The sequence below is a fragment of the Rhinatrema bivittatum genome, chromosome 2 (assembly GCF_901001135.1).
Source record: "Rhinatrema bivittatum chromosome 2, aRhiBiv1.1, whole genome shotgun sequence".
Taxonomy (NCBI): domain Eukaryota; kingdom Metazoa; phylum Chordata; class Amphibia; order Gymnophiona; family Rhinatrematidae; genus Rhinatrema; species Rhinatrema bivittatum.
In genome coordinates this window covers 10,662,598-10,687,554 of record NC_042616.1, presented here as the reverse complement: position 1 = coordinate 10,687,554, position 24,957 = coordinate 10,662,598, and the positions used below count along the sequence as shown (strand labels likewise).

At 45.3% G+C, this 24,957-nt stretch overlaps 1 protein-coding gene across 1 annotated transcript; it reads right to left on the bottom strand.

Moving 5' to 3' along the window:
* LOC115083511 (zinc finger protein 585A-like) lies at nt 1-24,522 on the bottom strand. Its single transcript, XM_029587379.1, has 2 exons — nt 24,468-24,522; nt 1-3,861 (listed from the first exon to the last, which is right to left on the bottom strand). Exons 1-2 carry the CDS (start codon nt 24,499-24,501, stop codon nt 1,088-1,090), a joined length of 2,808 nt encoding a protein of 935 aa, XP_029443239.1. The 5' UTR covers nt 24,502-24,522; the 3' UTR covers nt 1-1,087.
* Between the last annotated feature and the right edge of the window lie 435 nt (nt 24,523-24,957).

The window sequence follows — 24,957 nt, the reverse complement described above, 5'->3', positions numbered from 1 at the left end:
AGGATGCTGGGCTTGAGGGACCCTTGGACTGACCCAGTACAGCAACTTCTTATGTTCCTAATGAAACATTTTCCACATTTAGTACATGAGAATGGTCTCTCTCCCATATGGATTTTCTGATGTCGTGAAAGGTGTGTCTTAATATGAAACATTTTCCACATTTACATGAGAATGGTTTCTCACTTGTTTGGATTTTCTGGTGTTATGGGAGATCTGTCTTCCTAATGAAACATTTTCTACATTTAGTACATGAGAATGGTCTCGCTCCTGTGTGGATTTTCTGGTACGAGATCAATATATACTTACTAATGAAGCTTTTCTCACACTCAGTATATGTAAATGGCCTCTCTCCTGTATGGGTTTTCTGATGTTGTGATAGTTGTGTCTTCATAGTGAAACTTCTACTGAATTCAGTGCATGAGAAACTTTTCTTTCCTGTGTAGGTTTTCGGATGTTGTTAGAGGTAAGTCTTCCCAATGAAATATTTTCCACATTTAGTACACGAGAACGGTATCTCTCCTGTGTGGATATTCTCATATTGTAAGAATTGTGTCTTCCTAATGAAACATTTTTCACATTTAGTTCATGAGAACTGTCTCTCTCATGTGTGGATATTCTCATGTTGTGAGAGTTGTGTCTTTCTAATGAAACATTTTCCACATTTAGTACATGTAAATGGTTTCTCTCCCGTGTGGATTTTCTGGTGTTCTGAGAGGTGTGCCTTCATAATGAAACATTTTTTGCATTTAGTACATGACAATGGTCTCTCTCCTGTGAGGATTTTCTGGTACGAGATCAATATATACTTACTAATGAAGCTTTTCTCACACTCAATATATGTAAATGGCCTCTCTCCTGTATGGGTTTTCTGATATTGTGATAGTTGTGTCTTCAGAGTGAAACTTCTACTGCATTTAGTGCATGAGAAATGTTTCTTTCCTGTGTAGGTTTTCTGATGTTGTTAGAGGTAAGTCTTCCCAATGAAATATTTTCCACACTTAGTACACGAGAATGGTATCTCTCCTGTGTGGATATTCTCATTTTGTAAGAGTTGTGTCTTCCTAATGAATCATTTTCCACATTTAGTTCATGAGAATTGTCTCTCTCCTGTGTGGATTTTCTCATGTTGTGAGAGTTGTGTCTTTCTAATGAAACATTTTCCACATTTAGTACATGTAAATGGCTTCTCTCCCGTGTGGATTTTCTGGTGTTCTGAAAGGTGTGTCTTCGTAATGAAACATTTTCCGCATTTAGTACATGAGAATGGTCTCTCTCCTGTGTGGATTTTCTGATGTCGTGAGAGGTGTGTCTTACTAATGAAACATTTTCCACATATAGCACATGAGAATGGTCTCTCTCCTGTGTGGATTTTCTGGTGCCGTAAGAGGTTTGTCTTAATACTGAAACATTTTCCACATATAGTACATGAGAATGGTCTTTCTCCTGTGTGGATTTTCTGGTGTTCTGAGAGGTCTGTCTTCCTAATGAAACATTTTCCACATTCAGTACATTTGAATGGTCTCTCACCTGTGTGGATTTTCTGGTGTGAGATCAGTATATACTTACTAATGAAGCTTTTCCCACACTCAGTACATGTAAATGGTTTCTCTCCTGTGTGGATTTTCTGGTGATGTGAGAGGTTTGTCTTACTAATGAAACATTTTCCACATATAGTACATGAGAATGGTCTTTCTCCTGTGTGGATTTTCTGGTGTTCTGAGAGGTCTGGCTTCCTAATGAAACATTTTCCACATTCAATACATGAGAATGGTCTCTCTCCTGTGTGGATTTTCTGGTGCGAGATCAGACTATACTTAGTAATGAAGCTTTTCCCACAATCAGTGCATGTAAATGGTTTTTCTCCTGTGTGGATTTTCTGATGTTGTGAGAGGTTTGTCTTCATAGTGAAACTTTTATTGCATTCAGTGCATGAGAAACTTTTCTTTCCTGTGTGGGTTTTCTGATGTTGTGAGAGGTGTGTCTTTCTAATGAAACATTTTCTACATTTCATACATGAGAATGGCCTTTCTCCTGTGTGGATTTTCTGATGTCGTGAGAGGTATGTCTTACTAATGAAACATTTTCCACATATAGTACATGAGAATGGTCTCTCGCCTGTGTGGATTTTCTCATGATATGAGAGGTTTGTCTTATTAATGAAACATTTTCCACATGTAGTACATGAAAATGGCCTTTCTCCTGTGTGGATTTTCTGATGTTGTGAGAGGTTTGTCTTACCAATGAAACATTTTCCACATTTAGCACATGAGAATGGCCTCTCTCCTGTATGGATTCTCTGGTGAATGATTAGAAAATACTTAGTAATGAAGCTTTTCTCACACTCAGTACATGTAAATGGTCTCTCTCCTGTGTGGATTTTCTGGTGTTGTGATAGGTCTGTCTTCATAGTAAAACTTTTACTGCATTCAGTGCATGAGAAACATTTCTCTCCTGTGTGGGTTTTCTCATGTTGTGAGAGGTTTGTCTTACTATTGAAACATTTTCCACATTCAGTACATGAGAATTGTCTCTCTCCAGTGTGGATTTTCTGATGTTGTGAGAGATATCTCTTTCTAGTGAAATGTTTACAGCATTCAGTGCATGAGATCTCTCCTGTGTGAAGCTTTTGATGCTGGGAGAGCTGCGTCTTACTACTGAAACATTTTCCACACTCACTACATGAGAATGCTCTCTCTCCTGTGTGCATTTTCTGATGTTGTGAGAGGTCTGTCTTTCTACTGAAACATTTTTCACATTCAGTACATGAGAATGGTCTCTCTCCTGTGTGGATTTTTTGATGTCGCGAGAGGTCTGTCTTTCTACTGAAACATTTTCCACATTCACTACATGCGAATGGTCTTTCTCCTGTGTGGATTTTCTCATGTTGTGAGAGGTCTGTCTTTCTACTAAAACATTTTCCACATTCAGTACATGAGAACTCTTTCTCCCCTGTGTGAATTTTCTGGTGTTGCAAGAGGTGTTGCTTTCTACTGAAACATTTTCCACATTCCGTACATGAGAATGGTCTCTCTCCTGTGTGGATTTTCTGGTGGAAGATTAGTAAATACTTACTAATAAAGCTTTTCCCACACTCAGTACAGGGAAATGGTCTCTCTCCTGTGTGAATTTTCTGATGTCGTGAGAGGTGTGCCTTACTAATGAAACATTTTCCACACTCAGTACATGAGAATGGTCTCTCTCCTGTGTGGACTTTCTGATGTGATATTAGCAAATACTTATTAATAAACCTTTTTGTACATTGAGAACATGAGAATGGTCTCTCCCTAGTGTGCACTTTTTGATGTTGTCTTAGAGCATTCTTACACATGAAACTTTTGCTGTATTCAGTGCATGGAAAGGGTTTCTCTCTTGTGTTTGTTAGGTGGACATTTAGATTGTTCCTCTGACTGATACCTTTATCACATTTGTTGCAGAGAAATGATGTTTTGAATGAGTGGGAATTTGGGTGTAATATTACATGTGATTTCTTACCAAAGCTTTCTCCACAGGAGTCACACAGAAATGATTTATTCACTTTTCCCTCCCTGTTGTTGAGGTCAGCAGTCATTTGATCATGGTTATTACTCTGGAAAGGTCTCCCTGCTCTCAGGTGTCTCTGATGCTCAGGGATTACTGTGCTCTCCCTTTCACACTCAGTGACTCCATCCGGTGAGTCTCCTGCAGAGTTTCTCGGCTCCTCCTTTGATTCCTGCTGACTATTGCTTGTGTTTCTTCTCTCTGTCCCCTGAAAAACATTCTCACAGGCATTTCCTGATTCTCTTGGGATCAGTCTTACTTTCACAGGATATTCTTTTTGAATCTTCTCCTCCTCTTTTATATTCTGTGTAATCTCTTCATTTACTGGTGATAAAAGAAAAAAAACAATCAATTATTAGTGACCATGTAAATGTTTCTCATTCCATCATCACTGCTTGGAATTGTCACAAATTCTAAAAGTGAGAAGATGGGAGAGAATGAGAGATAATGAATGTAGGTGAGCTTGTTGGAAACAGAGAAAGTGTGAGAGGGAGAGAACAGGGAGGGCAGAGGGGGATAGGATAAGGCTGGAGGGGAAGCGAATTGATGTGCCCTGGTAGGATGAGAGTTACCATAAAGGGCCAGCGATGAGACTGATATTCCAAGCTGATAGGAAGAGTAGACGAGAGGATAGAAGAGAAATGGAGGTATGATAATAGTCACATAGATGAGATACTCTCAGGGTGAGAGGAGGAAAAAGTTGAACGGTAGTGGACAGGGCAGAAGACAGTATGGCTGGGGTGATGAGAATACAGAGAAAGGGGACTGTGAATGTGATGTCCCTAATGGATGCAATGGGGAATAGGTTTGGGGAGGATTTATATCAGGAAATGTTAATGTCATGAAGCTTTAAGAATCAAACAGAAGAATGATCCTCTTGTCACTGTATGTAACCGAGCTGCAACCTCCCTAGTACGAGGCTTGATGGTCAAAGGAGTACAGAATGACAAAAACCCAAGTACCAGGTGGTCACAGTGTCCTCAGGAGTCCACAAGAGAGACAGCTAGAAGTACGCAGACAAGCTGCATCCTCCCCACTGTATTTGTGTATGGCTAAATATGTTACAGCGGTAATGACCACTGCAGAGGAATCTTAGGCCTCTTGTATCCTGCTGCTCATATTCTCTTCTGTATTTGAGGTTGCAGTATCTGTAGACCTGGCTCTATTGCTGTGGGCTCAGTCAGGAACCAGAGGGAGTGCTGAAAGCAGAACCTTCATCTGCAGGTGGTAAGTTGGACTTGCTGGGAAAAAGCACTTAAATCTTTAGAAAAAAAATTGTTGGAGAGTTAAACTATTACTGGTTGGTATATTGTCTGCAATTTTCAAGGTTAGTATTTGTTTGCCTGTGTTAGAACTGTGAGTTTGCAATGCTCACTTACTTGATATGAGGAAGTGAGAGCACTCATTCCTGGGCATTTAGTCACTGATTTGATTCCTGCCCACCCCAATCACATTTATTATGTATAGATTATTACCTCCACTAGGAAGAAAGTCTTCAAAATAACAATCAATTAGTGATTTAGAATAACATTCAATCACCCCTGAATTTAGTAACTAATTTTAGTCCTATTGGTGGTCATTCATGAACTAACATTATTCACCTAGTTGTCATATTTAAAAATTATAGATTTAAAAGGCACAAATTTAAAAACCACATTCAACTATCCTTAAATCAAGACATACCCACTTCTTAATCAGCTTTTAAGACTTTAGGAACTCAACAAATTAAGAAACAGGCTCAGCAGCAAGATGGGGGCTATCCAGTCCACAGCGTTAAGTGCCACATGTATGATTATCCACCTGTTAGTAAGGGAGTTTATAAGTGTGCACCTGGTGCATAGAGCTTCCGGCTCTCAGAGAAAGAGTCTGATCTCTGGAGGCCAGAGTGGCAGACCTGAAGAAAATGAGGCAGACCTAGAGCTGCATAGAGGAGACATTAAGAAACATAGCAGAACACGTTCAACTCCAATCTAGCAGCCCTTGTGCTGCTTTGGAAGAACAAAATCACCTGGAAGGAGACCATCACTTTGGTATGACTGGAAGTGATCCTGTAATTAGGATCTGCCCTTCAGGTGATGTTTTATCCTCATATACACACAGAGGATGTGCCCAGGAGGGAAGGGGTGGGATGGCTGCTGCAGAGGGTGATTCATCATAGTTCAGAAGGAGGTATCTTCCAAGGATAATGGCTAAGTAGGTATTTATTTGTTATTTATTTATTTGTTAAAATTTCTATATCGGTATTTGGTGGGAACGGTCATATTGGTTTACAAGATTACATAAAAACATTTATACTAAAAAATCTAAATTTACAAATAATATAACGACAATTTTAAAAGGTTAAAAACTTTGTTAGCATGTAGTAAGAGACAGGGTGGTAAAAGCTGAAAAATTCCAAACTGCCCGTATCATCCAATAAACAGGTTGTGAGTGCATATAAAAATAGAAATAGAAATAAAGCTACTTTAACATGTCTGTATGCAAATGCCAGAAGTCTGAAAAATAAGACTGGAGGATTAGAACTGAGTGGCACTGAAGGAAGATGCAGACATAATTGGCATCTCAGAGACCTGGTGGAAGGAGGAGAACCAATGGGATTCAGTGAAACCAGGGTACACATTATATCACCAGGACAGTGCAGATAACATTGGTGGCACTTTATATAAAGAATGGCAGAGGTAAGCTGGATAAAGGTTTTGCAGGAGGCAAACTTCACTTTGAAATCTTTATGGATTGAAGTGCCAAGGAAAAGGGAAGAGTGTAGTAGTGGGGATATATTACTGTCTGCCTCACCAGGATAAGGAAACAGATGGTAAAATGCTAAATGAGATTAGACTGCCTAGTAAAATGGGCAGTATAACAATGGGAGACTTCAACTGTCTGAGTATTGATTGGGTAAATGTCACAACAGGACATGCAAGGGAGGTGAATTTCCTAGATGCCATCAATGACTGCTTCATGCAGCAGTTACTCATGGAATAAACCAGAGTGGGATTATATTAGATTCTGTTCTCAGTGGAATGCTGGACCTGGAGCAAGAGATAAAGGTGGTGGATCTGCTTGACAACAGTGATCATAATGTTATAAAATTTGACATAATCACTGGAGGACAAATACCAAGGAAAAACTGAAGCATGGTCTGGTATGTTTCCAGGTCTGGAGGGATTTCTCCATCCTCTAATGAATCCATGTCGTTGTCTGTGGTGTCTGGATCCCTGTCAGGGATACCCTTAGTGAGACGAGGCATGCTGGCGGGGCAGACTGCACCCGAACAAAGGCTTGAAGGCTCTGAAACATTCCAGCCAAGAGAAGGCTGCTGTGTCCATATTTGGCCCAGGAGGAACGGGGTAGGGACCATTGAACTGCCCTCTCCTGGGGAGGATGCAACCCCGGAATTGCTCAGGTCTGGGGTGCTGCCAGATAAGGTTGTGGCTGACTCGTTCCTCTGACTGGAAGGGGCTGGACTTGGAGAAGTTCTGAGAGTCCATCCCTGCCCAGGTCTCCTCACAGTGCTGACAAAGGAAGGATTCTAGGTCAGACTGTGCAGCCCTAATATGGCAGGCAGCACAAAGGGAAGGTCTTCTAAGCTTCTTTGCTGCCGGGGCCATAACCTCTGTAGCTTGTGCATTTAGCTGGCATTGCTTCTCGAGCGCTCACAGACTCGCCTCGGCGTGCATAAAAATAAGCGGCCGGTTGAATGCTAAAGTGTGTGTGCACTTATGCGCGTTCTTACGCACACGTTAAGCTCACAGAAGGCTGGCCCGCACCGCGCGTACCGACGGATGAAGGGGGGAAAATGGTGCCGCACCAAACCGCACGCAAGATGGTGCCACCGTGGATAGTCCACCGAACCTGAAGCAGGGCCTAGCCCATCAGGGGGCCGCTCAACCTGCTCGGAAACCCCCTTCCCTTGCCCTAACAGGACTGGGAATGACTTTGGTACGGTGCGCCGAGCAAGGAGACCAAAGGAAAGACTTACGGAAGCCTTCCAACGTCTCTGGATCAGAGGAGTTCTTCTTTTACTTACCTGGACTCAGCGCTTACCGGCTGAGTACAGAGACGGTCTCTGACTGCGGAGGGAGAGGGCTTAGGCTGTCACCACCACGCTCGGCTTCCTGCACCCTCTGCCTTTCAGCTGCTAAGTCCACACCGGGAACCAACCAAGCACACCTCTGAGGGATATCGGAGATCACCTCAGGCATTCTCAACTGGGGGAGGGACCCTTAGGTATCACCGCAGGAGAGCAGGGCTTGATCTTCCTTTAAAAGTGAAGGTAACAAATTTCTCCCTTTGGATCAGTGCTGCAATCCCACTAACACCATGCTAGTGTGGGGATAGCGTCCACATCTGCTAGGAGACGGAGAAATACTGAATGGCTGAGGTCACTGCATCGGTACATCTAGGGTGATGTCAGCTTTGAAATCTGACTCCATCTCCATCTGATAGCAGGGGACCACATAACTGATTGGGGCCCTGAGTCCATCTGGCTACATGCTAGGAAAACTGAAATTATGTAGTTAAGGAGAAATTTATGATAATCAAACTGTCAAACTTAGACCTAGGAAATTTTAACATTACTCCCTCAAATCAAGTACGAGACCTGGGAATACAGACTGATGAGAATTTTTCAATGAAAAAGCATATAAGCAAACTAATTAAATCAGTTTACACCAAGCTGAGAATACTACACTGGATGAAACCATTGCTAATAATATTGTTGCAAGTGCAGCCTTCAGGGGCTGGTGGAGCGGGCTCGGCGTGTGTCACTAGCTGTGTAGGGCGCCTGACCTGTGGACCTTGGGCCACAGGTCAGCTCAGGTAGGGACATGAGTCATACCCATGGTGAGGTATGTGTGCAGGAGCTGAGCTGGACGGAACTAGGAACACAGGCTATAACGTAGGTCTCTGGCTAGGACTAGGAACTTGGAACATCGGAGAGTTCGAGGAAAGCTGGAGCACAAAGAGTCAGAAGGAACTTGGAACTCTCAAAGAGTATGTCGTGGAGCTTGGGACTTGGAACGTGCAGATGTGGAGCTTGGGATGTAGAGATGAAGATGTGGAGCTTGGGACATAGAGGTGAAGACTTGGAACGTGGAAGGTAAAGCTGAAGACTTGGAACGTGGAGATAAGAACCACAAGACGTAGAATTGGGATGTAGACTGGGGACGTAGACTTGGGACGAAGAAGGCGAGTCAAACAGGCGCCCTACACAGCATGTGGTGCTGATCGCGAACCACACTGGAGTCTCATGGAACATAGACGAAGACTTGAGACGTAGACTTGGGATGAGAAAGACGAGTCCCACAGGCGCCTTACACAGCACGTAGCACTGGTTGCGGACCACCCTGCAGACTCGTGGGAAGAACATGGAAACAGAGGGGGATCAGCAAGACCCTCAGGCACCCTACACAGCACAAGGGGCTGGTCATGGACCACACTGTCCCCTACATGCCCTACACAGCCGAATGGCTGGTCGCGGACCACGAGGAGCTCCGGGCAAGCTCAAGAGGTCTCATAGCACATGGTAGTGGAAACCCCTCAGATCTTCCGGAGTCGGAACTAGGAAACAGATAAAACCATGGAGCTAGGAACTCGAAGTAAAAGCAGGGAATCTCCTGAGGTACGAGTCCCACCAGGCCTAGAGCATTAGGACCGGGACAACATCAACAGGGAGACAGGAAACCTCACAGGCATCTTGGAACTTGAAATTAGGAACTTCTAGGGTCATCTTGGAACATCTAGGATCATGGGACATCTTGGAACAGACTGCAGGACTAGAGACATCTTGGAACGAACTTCAGGACTTGAGACGGACAGCTGGAACAGGACTCCCGGACATCCAACTTGGAACGGAACTGGGTTCTGGACTCACGGTCATCTGGACTTTAGGAATCGGACCTCAGGATCCGGACTCAGGAATCGGACCTCAGGAGCAGGACATCAGATGAAGAGACGTCTTTCAGGAGCATCTGAGCGGAGGCGAAGACAAAGCTGGAATGAAGCAAGGTCCTCTTAAAGGGCTGAGAGGGCAACTCTCTGGGAGGAGCTGCTTGGAAGACCACACCTCTCTATCCCTTTAAGAAGGGAAGAGAGCCACGGGCCTGCCCCCTAGGAGGAGCAGGAACAGGAAGTTCAGAACCCTGGACAGCGGCATCCTTGCCGCTGCAGGGAGAAGACGGAGCGGAGGAAGCTGGGCCTCCGGGCGTGCCCTGATGACGTCGGCGGTGTCCTGCCGCATCAAGGAGGAGAAGGCTGGATCGCAGGCAGGCCCCCTCAAGGGAAGAGGCCTCCAGGTGAGGCAAAGACTCGGCATGGCTCCTGGCGTGCTGGCACGATGGCGGCCGGGCCACGGGAGCAGCCAGCATCAGCCGTCTCAGGCGAGGCCCCGGCTTCAGTCGTGGCCTCCGGACCGCGAAGGGCAGCACAGGGCCATGGAGGTAAGGCCCCATCCTCATGAAGCACGGGCAGGGGCGAAACAGTACCCCCCCTTCAAAGGCCCCCTCCACAACTCCTTCTCATTGACTGGATAGCTGAAATGACAAGAAGATATAACTTGCCATTAACATATCAAATGTACAACTTAAGAGGAGAGGAAACCCAGATGGGATGGGACAGGAAAGTTCTTGGAATTCTTGAAGTGGGAGTTGGAACCCACAAGCTTGGAAACAAGTGTTCTTAAAAACACAGATGTGTGGGCAGGGACCCACGAGCTTGGATTCAATTCTTGGAAGCGCCAAGAGTAGGACTTGAACCCACGACCTTCGGATCAAGGTCTCTTCACCTTAGGCACTGCGCCACATGCCAAGGCTGACAGCAAGTAGAGTAGTCAAGGATGAGGTCGAGGTCAGTACCAGTGAAAAAGTCCAGTGGTACTACCTGGGGAGACGAACAGACGAACCGGAACAGAAGGATGTTGGCGTACTAGGATGCAGGAATGAGGCAGGAACAAAACTGGAACAGAAGGATCCTGGAACGAGATGCTGGAGACCATGGAATCCATTGATGTAAGACTCCTCCTAGGAGTATGTTCTTGCTGGAGAAGCACTGATGGAAGAAAGCCAGGCCTGGGGTGCAGGCGCCTCCTGCTTGTCGTTAGACCCAGGACCTGGAATACTGGTAGGAACTCAAGGTTCAGTTCTTAACTTTGAAGAACCAGAGCAAGTAGCGATAACATGGAAACCTGGGTGCAGGAGCCTCCTGCCGGTCGATGAAACTCAGGGGATGATAACCTCTCTACGGAAGGTAGAGGAGATCTTGAATTGAAGTAGACATCCTCTGTTGGCTGGACGAGCCTCAGGACTTGTACTGGCTGATAGAACAGCTTGCAGGTACCTCCTGAAGATCACAGGAAGCTATGGAACTGATGAAGGAAGAATCAGAAACATAGAAACATAGAAATGACGGCAGAAGAAGACCAATCGGCCCATCCAGTCTGCCCAGCAAGCTTCACACTTCTTTTTTCTCATACTTATCTGTTTCTCTTGGCTCTTAGTAACCTTTGGTTCTATTTCCCTTTCACCCCCACCATTAATGTAGAGAGCAGTGATGGAGCTGCATCCAAGTGAAATATCAAGCTTGATTAGTTAGGGGTAGTAACCGCCGCAATAAGCAAGCTACACCCATGCTTATTTGTTTACCCAGACTATGTTATTCAGCCCTTATTGGTTGTTTTTCTTCTCCCCTGCTGTTGAAGCAGAGAGCTATGCTGGATATGCGTGAAGTATTAGTTTTTCTTCTCCGCTGCCATTGAAGCAGAGAGCTATGCTGGATATGCGTGAAGTATTAGTTTTTCTTCTCCCCTGCCGTTGAAGCAGAGAGCTATGCATGGATATGCATGAAGTATTAGTTTTTCTTCTCCCCTGCCGTTGAAGCAGAGAGCTATGCTGGATATGCGTGAAGTATTAGTTTTTCTTCTCCCCTGCCGTTGAAGCAGAGAGCTATGCTGGATATGCGTGAAGTATCAGTTTTACTTCTCCCCTGCCGTTGAAGCAGAGAGCTATGCTGGATATGCATTGAAAGTGAAGCATCAGGCTTATATGGTTTGGGGTAGCAACCGCCGCAACAAGCCAGCCACTCCCTGCTTTGTGAGTGCAAATCCTTTTTTCCACATTTCCTCTTGCCCTTGAAGCTTAGAGTGATGTTGGAGTCGCAGTAACCATGTGTATGTTTATTGAATAAGGGTATTATCCCCAGGCAGTAGCCGTCATTCTGGCGAATCACCCACTCTTCATTGACGTCCTCTTGACTTTATGGATCCACAGTGTTTATCCCACGCCCCTTTGAAGTCCTTCACAGTTCTGGTCTTCACCACTTCCTCCGGAAGGGCATTCCAGGCATCCAACACCCTCTTCGTGAAGAAATACTTCCTGACATTGGTTCTGAGTCTTCCTTCCTGGAGCTTCAAATCGTGAACCCTGGTTCTGTTGATTTATTTCCTAAGGAAAGGGTTTGTCGTTGTCTTTGGATCATTAAAACCTTTCAAGTATCTGAAAGTCTGTATCATATCACCTCTGCTCCTCCTTTCCTCCAGGGTGTACATATTTAGATTCTTCAATCTCTCCTCATAAGTCATTCGATGAAAACCTTCCATCTTTTTGGTCGCCCTTCTCTGGACTGCCTTCATCTTGTCTCTGTCTCTTCGGAGATATGGTCTCCAGAACTGAACACAGTACTCCAGGTGAGGCCTCACCAAGGACCTGTACAAAGGGATAATTACTTCCCTTTTCTTACTCGATATTCCTCTCTCTATGCAGCCCAGCATTCTTCTGGCTTTAGCTATCGCCTTGTCACATTGTTTCGCCGACTTCAGATCATTAGACACCATCACCCCAAGGTCTCTCTCCTGCTCCGTGCATATCAGCCTTTCTTCCCCCATCGAATACAGTTCATTCGGATTTCCACTTCCCATATGCATGACTCTGCACTTCTTGGCATTGAATCTCAGCTGCCATATCTTCGACCACTCTTCCAGCTTCCTTAAATCCCATCTCATTCTCTCCACTCCTTCTGGTGTGTCCACTCTGTTGCAGATCTTAGTGTCATCCGCAAAAAGACAAACTTTACCTTCTATCCCTTCCGCTATGTCGCTCACAAAGATATTGAAAAGGACCGGTCCCAAAACTGATCCTTGCAGTACACCGCTTAAGACCGCTCTCTCTTCAAAGAGAGTTCCATTTACCCATCACACATTGTCTTCTGTCCGTCAACCAGTTTGCAATCCAGGCCACCACCTCGGCACTCACTCCTAAGCTTCTCATTTTATTCACCAGTCTCCTGTGCGGGACCGTGTCAAAAGCTTTGCTGAAATCCAAGTAGATGACATCGAGTGCTCTTCCTCGATCCAATTCCTTGGTTACCCAGTCAAAAAAGTCAATCAGATTTGTCTGAGAGGATCTTCCAATGGTGAATCCATGCTGCCTCTGGTCCAGCAATTCTCCCGACTGTAGATAGTTCACTATTCTCTCTTTCAACAGTGACTCCATTACTTTTCCCACCACCGAAGTGAGGCTAACCGGTCTGTAGTTACCAGCCTCTTCTATGTTCCCACTCTTGTGAAGCGGGACCACCACCGCTCTCCTCCAATCACTCGGCACCACTCCCGTTTCTAGGGATCTATTGAACAGGTCACACAGCGGACCCACCAGCACATCTCTGAGCTCCCTCAGTATTCTGGGATGAACCTCATCAGGCCCCATGGCTTTGTCCACTTTCAGTTTCCCCAGCTCTTCCCATACATTTTCTACTGTAAATGGCGTTACATCTACTCCACTCCACTCCAGTTTCTTGTTAACTAGTGACGGTCCTTCTCCAGGGTCCTCTTTAGTGAACACAGAACTGAAGCATTCATTTAATATTTCTGCCATTTCTTCGTCTCTCTCCACACATTGATCCTTTCCACCTTTCAATTTCACTATACCACTTTGAACTTTTCTCCTTTCACTGATGTATCTGAAAAATGTTTTGTCACCTCTCTTTACCTCCTTGGCAATCCTCTCTTCCACTTGACTTTTTGCTGTTTTGATTAATTTCTTCGTCTCCCTCAGTTCTACCAGATATTCTTCTTTGTGCTCCTCCCTTTGGGATCCTTTATATTTCTTGAACGCTGTTCTTTTAGCCTTTATTTTGTCAGCCACCTCCTTTGAGAACCAGATAGGTTTCATTTTTCTTTTGCTTTTCTTTTCTAACATATAGATTAGTTGCCTTGGTAATTGCTCCTTTTAGATTGGTCCACTGCTGATCCACATCTCTCTCTTTCTCCCAGCCTTTTAGTTCTTCCTCCAGGTACTTCCCCATTTCATCAAAGTCCTTGTTTTTGAACAGCAAAACTCGGGTTTTTGTGCTTCTTTTCCGTGTCCTTTTTGTGATCTTAAACCATACTGTTTGATGATCACTGGTGCTGAGGTGGGCGCCCACCTGGACGTCTGAGACATTATCTCTATTAGTGAGCACTAAGTCGAGTGTAGCTCCTTCTCTCGTGTGTTCCATTACCATTTGTTTGAACAAAGCTACTTGTAGGGCATCAACTATTTCTCTACTATTATTAGTTTCTGCAGATGGGAAAGAGATCTAGGTGTCATAGTGGATAACACATTGAAATCGTCAGTGCAGTGTGCTGCAGCAGTCAAAAAAGCAAACAGAATGTTGGGAATTATTAGAAAAGGAATGATGAATAAAACGGAAAATGTCATAATGCCTCTGTATCGCTCCATGGTGAGACCGCACCTTGAATACTGTGTACAATTCTGGTCGCCACATCTCAAAAAAGATATAATTGCGATGGAGAAGGTACAGAGAAGGGCTACCAAAATGATAAGGGGAATGGAACAACTCCCCTATGAGGAAAGACTAAAGAGGTTAGGACTTTTCAGCTTGGAGAAGAGACGACTGAGGGGGGATATGATAGAGGTGTTTAAAATCATGAGACGTCTAGAACGGGTAGATGTGAATCGGTTATTTACTCTTTCGGATAGTAGAAAGACTAGGGGGCACTCCATGAAGTTAGCATGGGGCACATTTAAAACTAATCGGAGAAAGTTCTTTTTTACTCAACGCACAATTAAAACTCTGGAATTTGTTGCCAGAGAATGTGGTTCATGCAGTTAGTATAGCTGTGTTTAAAAAAAGGATTGGATAAGTTCTTGGAGGAGAAGTCCATTACCTGCTATTAAGTTCATTTAGAGAATAGCCACTGCCATTAGCAATGGTTACATGGAATAGACTTAGTTTTTGGGTACTTGCCAGGTTCTTATGGCCTGGATTGGCCACTGTTGGAAACAGGATGCTGGGCTTGATGGACCCTTGGTCTGACCCAGTATGGCATTTTCTTATGTTCTTATGTCCAGTCTACATCTGGCATATTAAAGTCTCCAACAATCACCACTTCTCCCTTCTTTCCCATCTTTTGGATGTCTTCAACCAGATCTCTGTCCAGCTCTTCCTTTTGGTTTGGAGGCCTGTAAACCACTCCAATAAAAATGGATGCCCCATCTTTTTTTAGGTCGGCCCATAGTGCTTCTTCATTGCCCCATCTTCCTTGCAGCTCAGATGCTTGGATATTGTTTCTGACATAAAGAGCCACTCCTCCCCCTTTCCTATCCTCTCTGTCTTTCCTTAACAAGTTATAGCCTGGTATTGCCGTATCCCAGTCATGAGATTCAGTAAAATACGTTTCCGTGACAGCAACAACGTCCAAGTCTGCCTCCACCATTAGGGCTTGCAGATCTGGGATTTTATTACCCAAACTATGAGCATTTGTGCTCATAGCTTTCCAGCTTTTTTCGTACAGGTTACTGCGGTTCCTGGACACCTTTTGTGACCTCTTTAATTGAGTTTTTGTTATCACTTTTCTCTTTGCATTTGTGCAAGGGAAGAGATTAGTGCCTCTGATGACAGAGTCATTCATCACCGTGAGCTTTTTTCTTTGGTTTCTGATCTGGAATTTCTGTATGCATTAGGTTTTTTCTCTCTTTTCCGATAACACTTCAGTCTTCTTCTCAAGACTTCTTCAGAATTTAATACAGAGAAGGCATTTTGTACTTGTTGCACTTGATACAGTGTGTGTCTCCGGAACACAGGTCTAATTCTACCAGAGCCCACTGTAATACTTTTTAAGTTCCTTAATGCCCTGTGTGAGTGTGGGGGGGGGTAGAGTTGTGGGCTGCACAGCTGTCAATAATGGGTGTCTGTGGGTTACAGGTCTTATCCTACCTTAGCCCACAGTAAATCTCTTTTTCCTTGAGTTTTGGTTAGACAGCTGACACCTCTTGTAGGTCGTAGGGAGTTCTGATACATGAGCTGGCTAGCAGAGGATCAGATTGCAGGCGCCTCCTGCAGGTCATTGGAACATACAACCCTCTACTGCCGATCCGGAAGAACACAGGAACTGGAGTAACTTGAAGACTCTTGCGGGTTGGAATCAGATACTTGGAAGAAGGCAAGCGAGCAAAACATTTTTTGTAGAAAACAGAGTATTAACAACAAGACAGTTCAGAGAAAGTCCAGGAACTAGGAACAAGAAACAGGAACTTGGAATCATCCAGGGAATTAAGAAAAATTTTCTTGGCCAGACTTCAGGTACTCAAGACGAATGTCCAATACTGAGCCCAGCAAACCACACCGAGCTCTGGTCTTCGCATTCTGTTGTGAGCGCAGCCTTCAGGTGCTGGTGGAGCGGGCTCGGCGTGTGTCACTAGCTCTTAGGAGAGCGAAGCCCTTGGGCCACAGTACCACTAAGGTTGGGACATGAGTCGTACCCATGGTGAGGTGTGTGTGCAGGAGCTGAGCTGGACGGAGCTAGGAACACAGGCTATAACTCTCTCTGGCTAGGACTAGGAACTTGGAACATCAGCAAGTGGGCATTCCATTTCAAGACCGTGTTAAGGCACACTCTGTTAGGGCCATGGTGACTTCAGTAGCACACCTATGATCGGTGCCGCTTCCTGACATTTGCAGGGCTGCCACCTGGAGTTCTCTCCACACCTTTGCAGCCCCACTATTGCTTGGACAAAGCTGGAAGACAAGATTCCATCTTCAGCCAGTCTGTCCTTCGTAACCTGTTTACAACGTGACGTACCAACACCCTTCTGCCTGCCCGGTGGGGTTCAGGATGCCCTCGACCAAATTTTATCCTAATCCTAGTGCCTTGCACACCTGAATACATTTGGTGCATTTCTCGGACATCCTCAGCTCGGTACTCACCCGTATGTGAGGACTACCATCCTGCTTGTCCTGTGAGAAAGCAAATGTTGCTTACCTGTATCAGGTGTTCTCACAGGACAGCAGGATGTTAGTCCTCTGGGAACCCGCCTGCCGCCCCGCTGTGTTGGGTTTGTTATGTTTTCTTATTTTATTTTTCGGCACTGCCTGTAGCTTTTAAACAAGACCGAAGAGGGATCCCTGCTGGCTGCAGGTTTAGTGCCGTGCTGGGCATGCCCAGTAGGGGCCAGTCAAAGTTCTGGAAACTTTGACAAGTTTTCCATGATTGAGTTCCATCCTGTGATGTCACCCATATGTGAGGACTAACATCCTGCTGTCCTGTGAGAACACCTGTTACAGGTAAGCAACATTTGCTTTACATCAAAGCACCCTAGTTACCTTGTACTTGATGTTGCTATATCGACTCAGAATATGCATTTGCTATTGAGATGAAGTAGATTATGTATAAATATGAATTAGAAAATGTATTTGCTGTTATACTGACATAGAATATGAACATTGAAACAGAATGGGATTGTTGAACCAGTAACTGAAAGCTGATATTGTAAACCGTTGTGATCTTATTTTGGAACGACGGTATATAAAATGCCGAAATAAATAAATAAATAAAACAGCAATGGTACCAGAAGACTGAAGTGTGGTCAATGTGACACCAATTTTTACAAAAGGGTAACGGGATGACCAGTGATCCTGACCTCAATGCCAGGCAAAATAGTAGAAACTATTCTTAAAAACAAAAAATTACTGACCACATACATATAGAAACATAGAATGACGGCAGAAGAAGACCAAACGGCCCATCCAGTCTGCCCAGCAAGCTTTCGCACTTTTTTTTTCATATAATTTATGTTTGAACTTTTCAATGAAAACAAGCAATTAACAGATAAATGTTCAGCATATTTTTGTCCGTTATGTACATCAAGAAATGGTATTTGTACAATTTGCCCCTCTAGACATAGAAACATAGAAATGACGGCAGAAAAGTACCAACGGTCTATCCAGTCTGCCCAGCAAGTTTATGGTCGTTTCTGTTGAGCCATACAAGACCCCATTCTTATCAGTTTCCCAAGCCATCAAAGTCAGGGCCATTGTTGGTTGCTGTTAGATTCCAGTTCCCTATTAACTTCTGTCGTAGAAGCGAGAAAAATGTTGGAGTTGATTAGGAGTTTCAGACTTATTGGTTAAGGGTAGTAACAGCTGCATCAGCAAGTTACCCCTATGCTTATTTTTCCTAGACTGCAAAATTCAGTGTCCTAATTATTTGCTGTCATAAGAACATAAGAAATTGCCATGCTCGGTCAGACCAAGGGTCCATCAAGCCCAGCATCCTGTTTCCAACAGAGGCCAAAACCAGGCCACAAGAACCTGGCAATTACCCAAACACTAAGAAGAACCCATGCTACTGATGCAATTAATAGCAGTGGCTATTCCCTAACGGGCGGATTTTAAAAGCCCTGCTCGCGCCCTCCGCCGCGATTTTGCAGGGCCGGCGCACGCAGAGCCCCAGGACGCATGTAAGTCCTGGGGTTTTTTTGGGGGGGCGTGTCGGGGGCGGGCCGAACGCCGCGGCGTTTGGGGGGCGTGGTTTCGGCCCGGGGTGTTCCGGGGGCGTGGCCGCGCCCTCCGGAACCACCCCCGGGTCGGGTCTCGGCGCGCCAGCAGCCCGCTGGCGCGCGTGGATTTACATCTCCGTCCGGGAGGCGTAAATCCGTGGATAAAGGTAGGGGGGGGGGTTTAGATAGGGCCAGGGGGTGGGTTAGGTAGGGGAAGGGAGGGGAAGGTGAGGAGGGCGAAAGAAAGTTCCCTCCGAGGCCGCTCCGATTTCGGAGTGGCCTCGGAGGGAACGGAGACAGGCTGCGCGGCTCGGCGCACGCCGGCTGCCCAAAATCAGCAGCCTTGCGCGCGCCGATCCAGGATTTTAGAAGATACGCGCATATCTTATAAAATCCAGCGTACTTTTGTTTGCGCCTGGTGCGCAAACAAAAATCTACCCCTAAGTATAATTGATTAATAGCCATTAATGGACTTCTCCTCCAATAACTTATCCAAACCTTTTTTGAACCCAGCTACACTAACTGCACTAACCACATCCTCTGGCAACAAATTCCAGAGCTTTATTGTGTGTTGAGTGAAAAAGAATTTTCTCCGATTAGTCTTAAATGTGCTACTTGCTAACTTCATAGAATGCTCCCTAGTCCTTCTATTATTCGAAAGTGTAAATAACCGAATCACATCTACTCGTTCAAGACCTCTCATGATCTTAAAGACCTCTAACATATCATATCTATATTTAATTCCCTTTTTGTCCTCTCTCCCTGTGTTGAAGCAGAGAGCAATGATGAAGTTGTGTCTTATTTGTTAAGGGTAGTAACTTCCACACCAGCAAATTACCCCCATGCACTCATTTCTTCAATTTCTATCCTCTAGCCTTTAGGGATCCACAGTGTGTATCCCATGCCCCTTTGAAATCTTTCACCGTTTTTGTCTTCACCACCTCCTTCGGAAGTTTAATGGGCGAAAGTCAACTGCTGCCTGATCATCGAGAGAGTGTGAGCTCTTGGGCCACGGCACAACGCCAGGGCCAGGTTCCAAGGTACATGCCATGGGTAGGCGAGCGCTTCCAGGCATGGGCTGGGGAAGAAGCTTAGAAGCACTTGGAGACTTGGAATACTTGGGGACTCCGCTGGACCTGCATACAAAGGAGTGAGATCCAGCAACGCAATGCTGGTCTCTAGGGTAGCCCTCCGGCCACTTGAAAGCCCTTTCAGACCTGCCACTTGGGAATGACTTGTGTGTCAGGACAGATGGAGGTCGAGGACAGAAGATGATTCTGAAGACTTGGAATTCAGACGAAGACTCAGGTTCAGGTTCAAAATGAGTCCTGTGCTGCAACCTACACAGCCCATGGGTTGGTTGTGGATCACTCTGAGAGCGGAGCAGATTCTGGACTTGAGGTTTGGAGATGGATGGAAGCTGGAACATCACTTGGAGTGAGGAGCACGGCATGGAACAAGGAACATGACGATCCACTGGCTGGACAAGTTCCACGAGACTGAAACTAGGAACAAGACTAGGAACTTTAAAATAAAGATGGACTCTGAGGACTTGACCCAGCAAAGACAGATTTGGAGACAGGCCAGGTTGTGTAGGGTGCCACAAGGCACCCTACACAACCCACCATGGGCTGGTCACGGACTACGTCGCTGGCACGCCTGGAGGACTGACGAAAGAGAAGACCTGGAAGGCAGGAGATGAGGACTAGAACATCAAGATTTATTATGATTAAGATCAATTTATGTAAACCGTTCTGATGGCAAAACCAAATGATGGTATACAAAACACGACAAATAAATAAAATAAATAAAAATAAACTTGACCGAAGACTGGGAAGGCTTGATATGAGGAACAAGACACAGAACCATCAAGAGACCAGGAGCATGGAACGAAGAACATTGAGGAGCTCTCACGAAGAACATGGAACATGGAGACCTTAAAGGAGCGAAGAACAGAACTCCGAAGATTCCAGGAGTAAAGCAACTCCTTACGAAGGCAATGAGGGACTGGCAGAAAAGCTCTTATATAGAGTTGCAGGCTTGACATCATCAGGGAGGGCCACAGAATCCTTTGAATGCATACCGCAGGTATTTATATTTTCCATAAGACAGACAAAGATCGTATCCGGGTAGTGGTGAAGCACCATATTTATTACAATTTGAAACCGATGACACTTAAGAGCATGTCGATAGTTTACTTTGTTTGGTATCTGTTAATACTTGGTCTGAGTTGTTATTCAAAATACAATAATTAAAAAAAAAAAAGCGGTCCAACATGAATCACATCCATTGTATCCTGGCATGTATATTGCAGTTGGTAATTTTGAATGTTTTCCCAATAGTTAGTTAAGGAATTTCTTTCTTTAGAGGCTATTCAGTAGAGTTATTTCATGTCAAAGCCAGTGACACCATAGCATACATCGGCACTGGGCAATTCAGCTCGGGCCACATTCAAAGCATTTTTGTTTTGCTTTTTCACATCAAATTCGGGAAGAGGCTATTCACGACATACATTTCAGGTCTAAGCTGGTGACAATACAAGTTGTGGTGGTATTCAATTAGTTTCACCTTCAGGTGTAGGCAGTCTTTTTGGTTTACGGTTTCTTTACAGCGGTTCGGTGACACTTGCAGTTATTAAGTTTTAATATTTTCACAGCGGTCTGGCAGCACTTACATTCATTTAACACTTTGAATGTATACTGTAGATAACGGTTTTCCGTTTGGAGGTTATCCATTATAGTTTTCATGTCAAAGTCAGTATTACCGTAGAGTCCATGTGAGCGCACTTTGTACACATTCTTAGTTTCTTTCTAAGCAGTCAGATGGAATACGAATGCATTCAAACTCCAGAGATCTAAATTAAAGATTGTAATTAAAGATTGAGATCACAATAATCCAAGCTGGATAATGCATTGACTGGATCACACAGGCAGCTGCAGTACTAAAGGTATGCGATGTCGTTCACATGTGTCCATTCACAACAATTTGTTTTTTCTATTACAAACTATATTTTGCAAGGTGTCTGCTTGTGCCTCCCTAATACCTCCTGTGATCAGCCCACCCTCACATGTTGTGGAACCAGCACCCACTACTGATTTGAATAATAAGAGTCCATGTCATGTAATCACGAATGAGGATGCAGGAGTAAAAGGTTTTATCTGATTTCCATCCGCAGCATACAAGGGGCACTACTAACTCCACTATTATGTTACGTAACGGCCTCGAAAAGCCTTGCATTCTGTTACGTGAACAGGGTGTTTAGTGTGCCCTTGGGCCTCAGCCCGACCCCAGACGGATCCAGGACCGCACCGAGGGTTGACGGCGTGTTCCACTATGGCAGACGATCTTACCCTCCGCCAGGCCTGCAAGCTCCCAAGGCCAACAACAGATGCTGTTGGAAAGTGAATGGTCCTCCGACCATTCCGAGCCTTTTCGGACCTGCCGCTTGGAACGGCATGGAGCAGCAGGCCTGGTCTGAGGATGAGGGCAGACGGGCCTTGACATGAATACGTGACACTATGACGAAGGTGAAGACGTGACACCAGGGCTCTTGAAGACATGACACCAGGACTATAGAAAACATAACACCAGGGCTGATGCGAAGACATCACGGACCGGGTGGTCGATGCAAAGGCATCAGGGACAAGACTCTGAAGTGCAGACATGACGAGGAACTTGAAATCCAAACAAGACAAGACGCTGGGCAGGAGGACATTGGCACTGTCTCTCAGGGCACCTTACTCAGCCCACCTTCACGGGTAGACCCAATGAGCTGGTCGCGGACCACCCTGTCCCACTGCGCGCCCTACACAGCCCGAGGAGGCTGGTCGCGGACCACGCTGAGAACGGGACGAGCGCAGGGAAGAATCCAGCCAAGGCAGAACTTCGACGACGGAGCCATAAGTCGTCCGAGGCACCACGAAGGCTGGCAGGACAAGACGGCTCAGGAGCACAGGACACCAGTCCACCTGCAGACCACTCCAACCTGGGAAAGACGTCATCTGAGGGAGCCAGGCCGAACAGGACCAGAAGGCTCAGGAGCGCTGACGTGAACACCAAGGAGGGCAGGACACCAGGAGACAAAACACCAGGAGACGAAACACCAGGACACCTGGACGAGGACCTCAGGCACAAAGACATGGCATGACGAGGAACAGATGAGACGAGGAACTCCATGGAGAGGATAGAAGACCTGACGGAGCTCTGGCAGGCAGGAGCCTCCACAGTGAAGTAACTCCGATGCAAGGCCAAGACGTAATCCGAAGACAGCCCTTTTATAGGGCTGGAGCAGGAAGACCACTCCTTAGGTGGGGCCAGCACACTTCCTGTGTCTGGCCCTTTAAATCCTGTAGGGAGGCGCGCGCCGGCACCTAAGGGGAAGGAAGCAGGAACTGTGCAGGACCGCGGACAGCGGCCTGCACCGACGTCTTCCACGAAGGCAGGGCTGGCCTGAGAAGCAGGCCTTGATGACGGCAGCGGCTCCAGCTGCTGCAGGGGGTCCTGGGGGCGGCTCCAGCCGCTACTCCAGCCCGGGGCTTGCGGCCTGCAGCCCCAGAAGATGAGATGACGTTGGCGGCGCTCCGTGCCGCATGGGAGGATGCTGAAAAGCGGTGGGCTGAGTAGAGCACCAGGGGCGGCCTCCAGGCTGCGAGAATGGGAAAGTCTGCGGCTCCAGCTGCACCGGAGGGCCCGACAACGGCGGCGTCCATGCTGCGTCGGGAGAAGCAGTGTGGGGTGAGGTAAGCAGGGCCTGCTCGCGGGGGGTTAGCTCTACGGGCAGAGTTCATGACATATTACATATATATACTTTATATTTGTTTAATATATATTTATTTTTCATATATATATATTTTTTATATTTTTTTTAATTTTTTTTTTTTTTATCTAATTCAATCTAAACCATGGGAAAATGTGAGACACTGTATAACTAAGAGTTCTGTATATGCCTTCATTTTTTCCCTTTATTTACCATTTAATATTTTTCATCTTCTATTTCTTATCTCCCATTCTTTCAGGAAGGAACAATTTGAGCATACACGCTATAATTACACGGCTCCAGAGACAGAGCGGGAGTAGAACTCGGTACTATCTACCCTGTTGATATGCAGTAAGCGACTCCCATTTTTCTTTTATTTTCAGTTTTATTTTCACATTTTTTATGATTTCAACCATATTTTAATCTCTTTTATGTGTTGATATGTCTTACACTGACACTAAGTTGTCCTCTCCAGTACATCTTTGATATACCTTGGACACTACCTTGCTGTTGTTGTTACTGCCAATTTGATTAAAGACCTGTTGACGATGTAGTTTTGTGTGAGCACATTTCCCTATATAAGCACTAAATCATTGTGCTTGCTTACACATATCTCTTTTACATACCATTATGATGTCTTCACACATATATATGTGTTTTCATGCACAGTTTCATAACCTTGTGATTTAAGTTGTTTGTGATGTTATTGTATCCATGTATGTTGTTTATTCGGTCTTCATCTGATTCTTATTATGTGTGTTTTCATTTTATATTTCATTTGATTTTTAATTTTGGCAGCCCCTGAGGCAGCTCTTGACAAGGGCGAAACTTGGCTAGAGTCGGCAACTCTCCATAAGATCTTATTTGCTGTTTTAATAAAAGACTTTTCTCTTCTAGCTATTCAGTATTAAGAATTTATTTAATAGCCACATCAGAAGGAAAAATCCATAAACAGCTATCAGGTAGACTTGGGAAACCATCGCTTATCCCTGGGAGATACAAAAAAATCTCTCAACTATTGGAGATCTGCCGGCTTCTTCTGAACCGGAATAACCACTGTCAGGGACAAATGCTGCGTGGGTTACACCAAGGACTCAGTGGACCTTGGTCTGACCCAGCAGGACACTTCTTAGGTTCTTAACTTTGTGGAAGCCCAGCAGCAAGTGTCCTCAGGTGAGATATCACAATATATATATCTGCTCTGAGGATACTTACCTCAGTATAAACAGGGGATACATTTCAGATTGGCAAGGGGCTGGTCTCAAGTGAACAGACCCAAGCAACCAATCTCAGGCACCAGGCCAGAGACAGAGCAATGCAGGAGCTGAGTCGGGAGAAAAGTCACAAACGACCTTCAGTAAATCAGCCCTCGAATCTGCTAAAAATGCAGATAATGCAGACCTTACCTAGGGAGCTCAGGGTCTCATAATTCTCCTTCATCACCTCCCTGTACAGCTTCTTCTGCCCTTCATCTAAATACTCCCACTCCTCCTGGGAGAAAGAGACAGCGATGTCCTCAAACGTCACCCGGCACCTGAAACACAAACCAGAAAACACTCAGGGACACGAGGAGGGGGCTCCAGCGTTCATTAGATCTCAGCTGGATTTATTCTCCTCACGTTTTATCATGGAACAGAGGACGCCAGCTCCCCTCTCCCCCAGAAACTGCCAGAATTGTTCCCCTCCTCTCCTAGAGTCAGTTTTCTCCATGGACCCAGGATCTGTAAATCAGTCTGTGAAAAGATTCCCTAATACCAGAGACAGAGAATATCAAACGTCACTGCCTGAATAAATCCCTGTATAATAACACAGAAGCTGTAAGAGCTCGTCAGTGTTTAATTTGAGGGGGAACAGAGTTCCTCTCACGTCTTCTTTTCAGATGTAAGAGGCAGAACA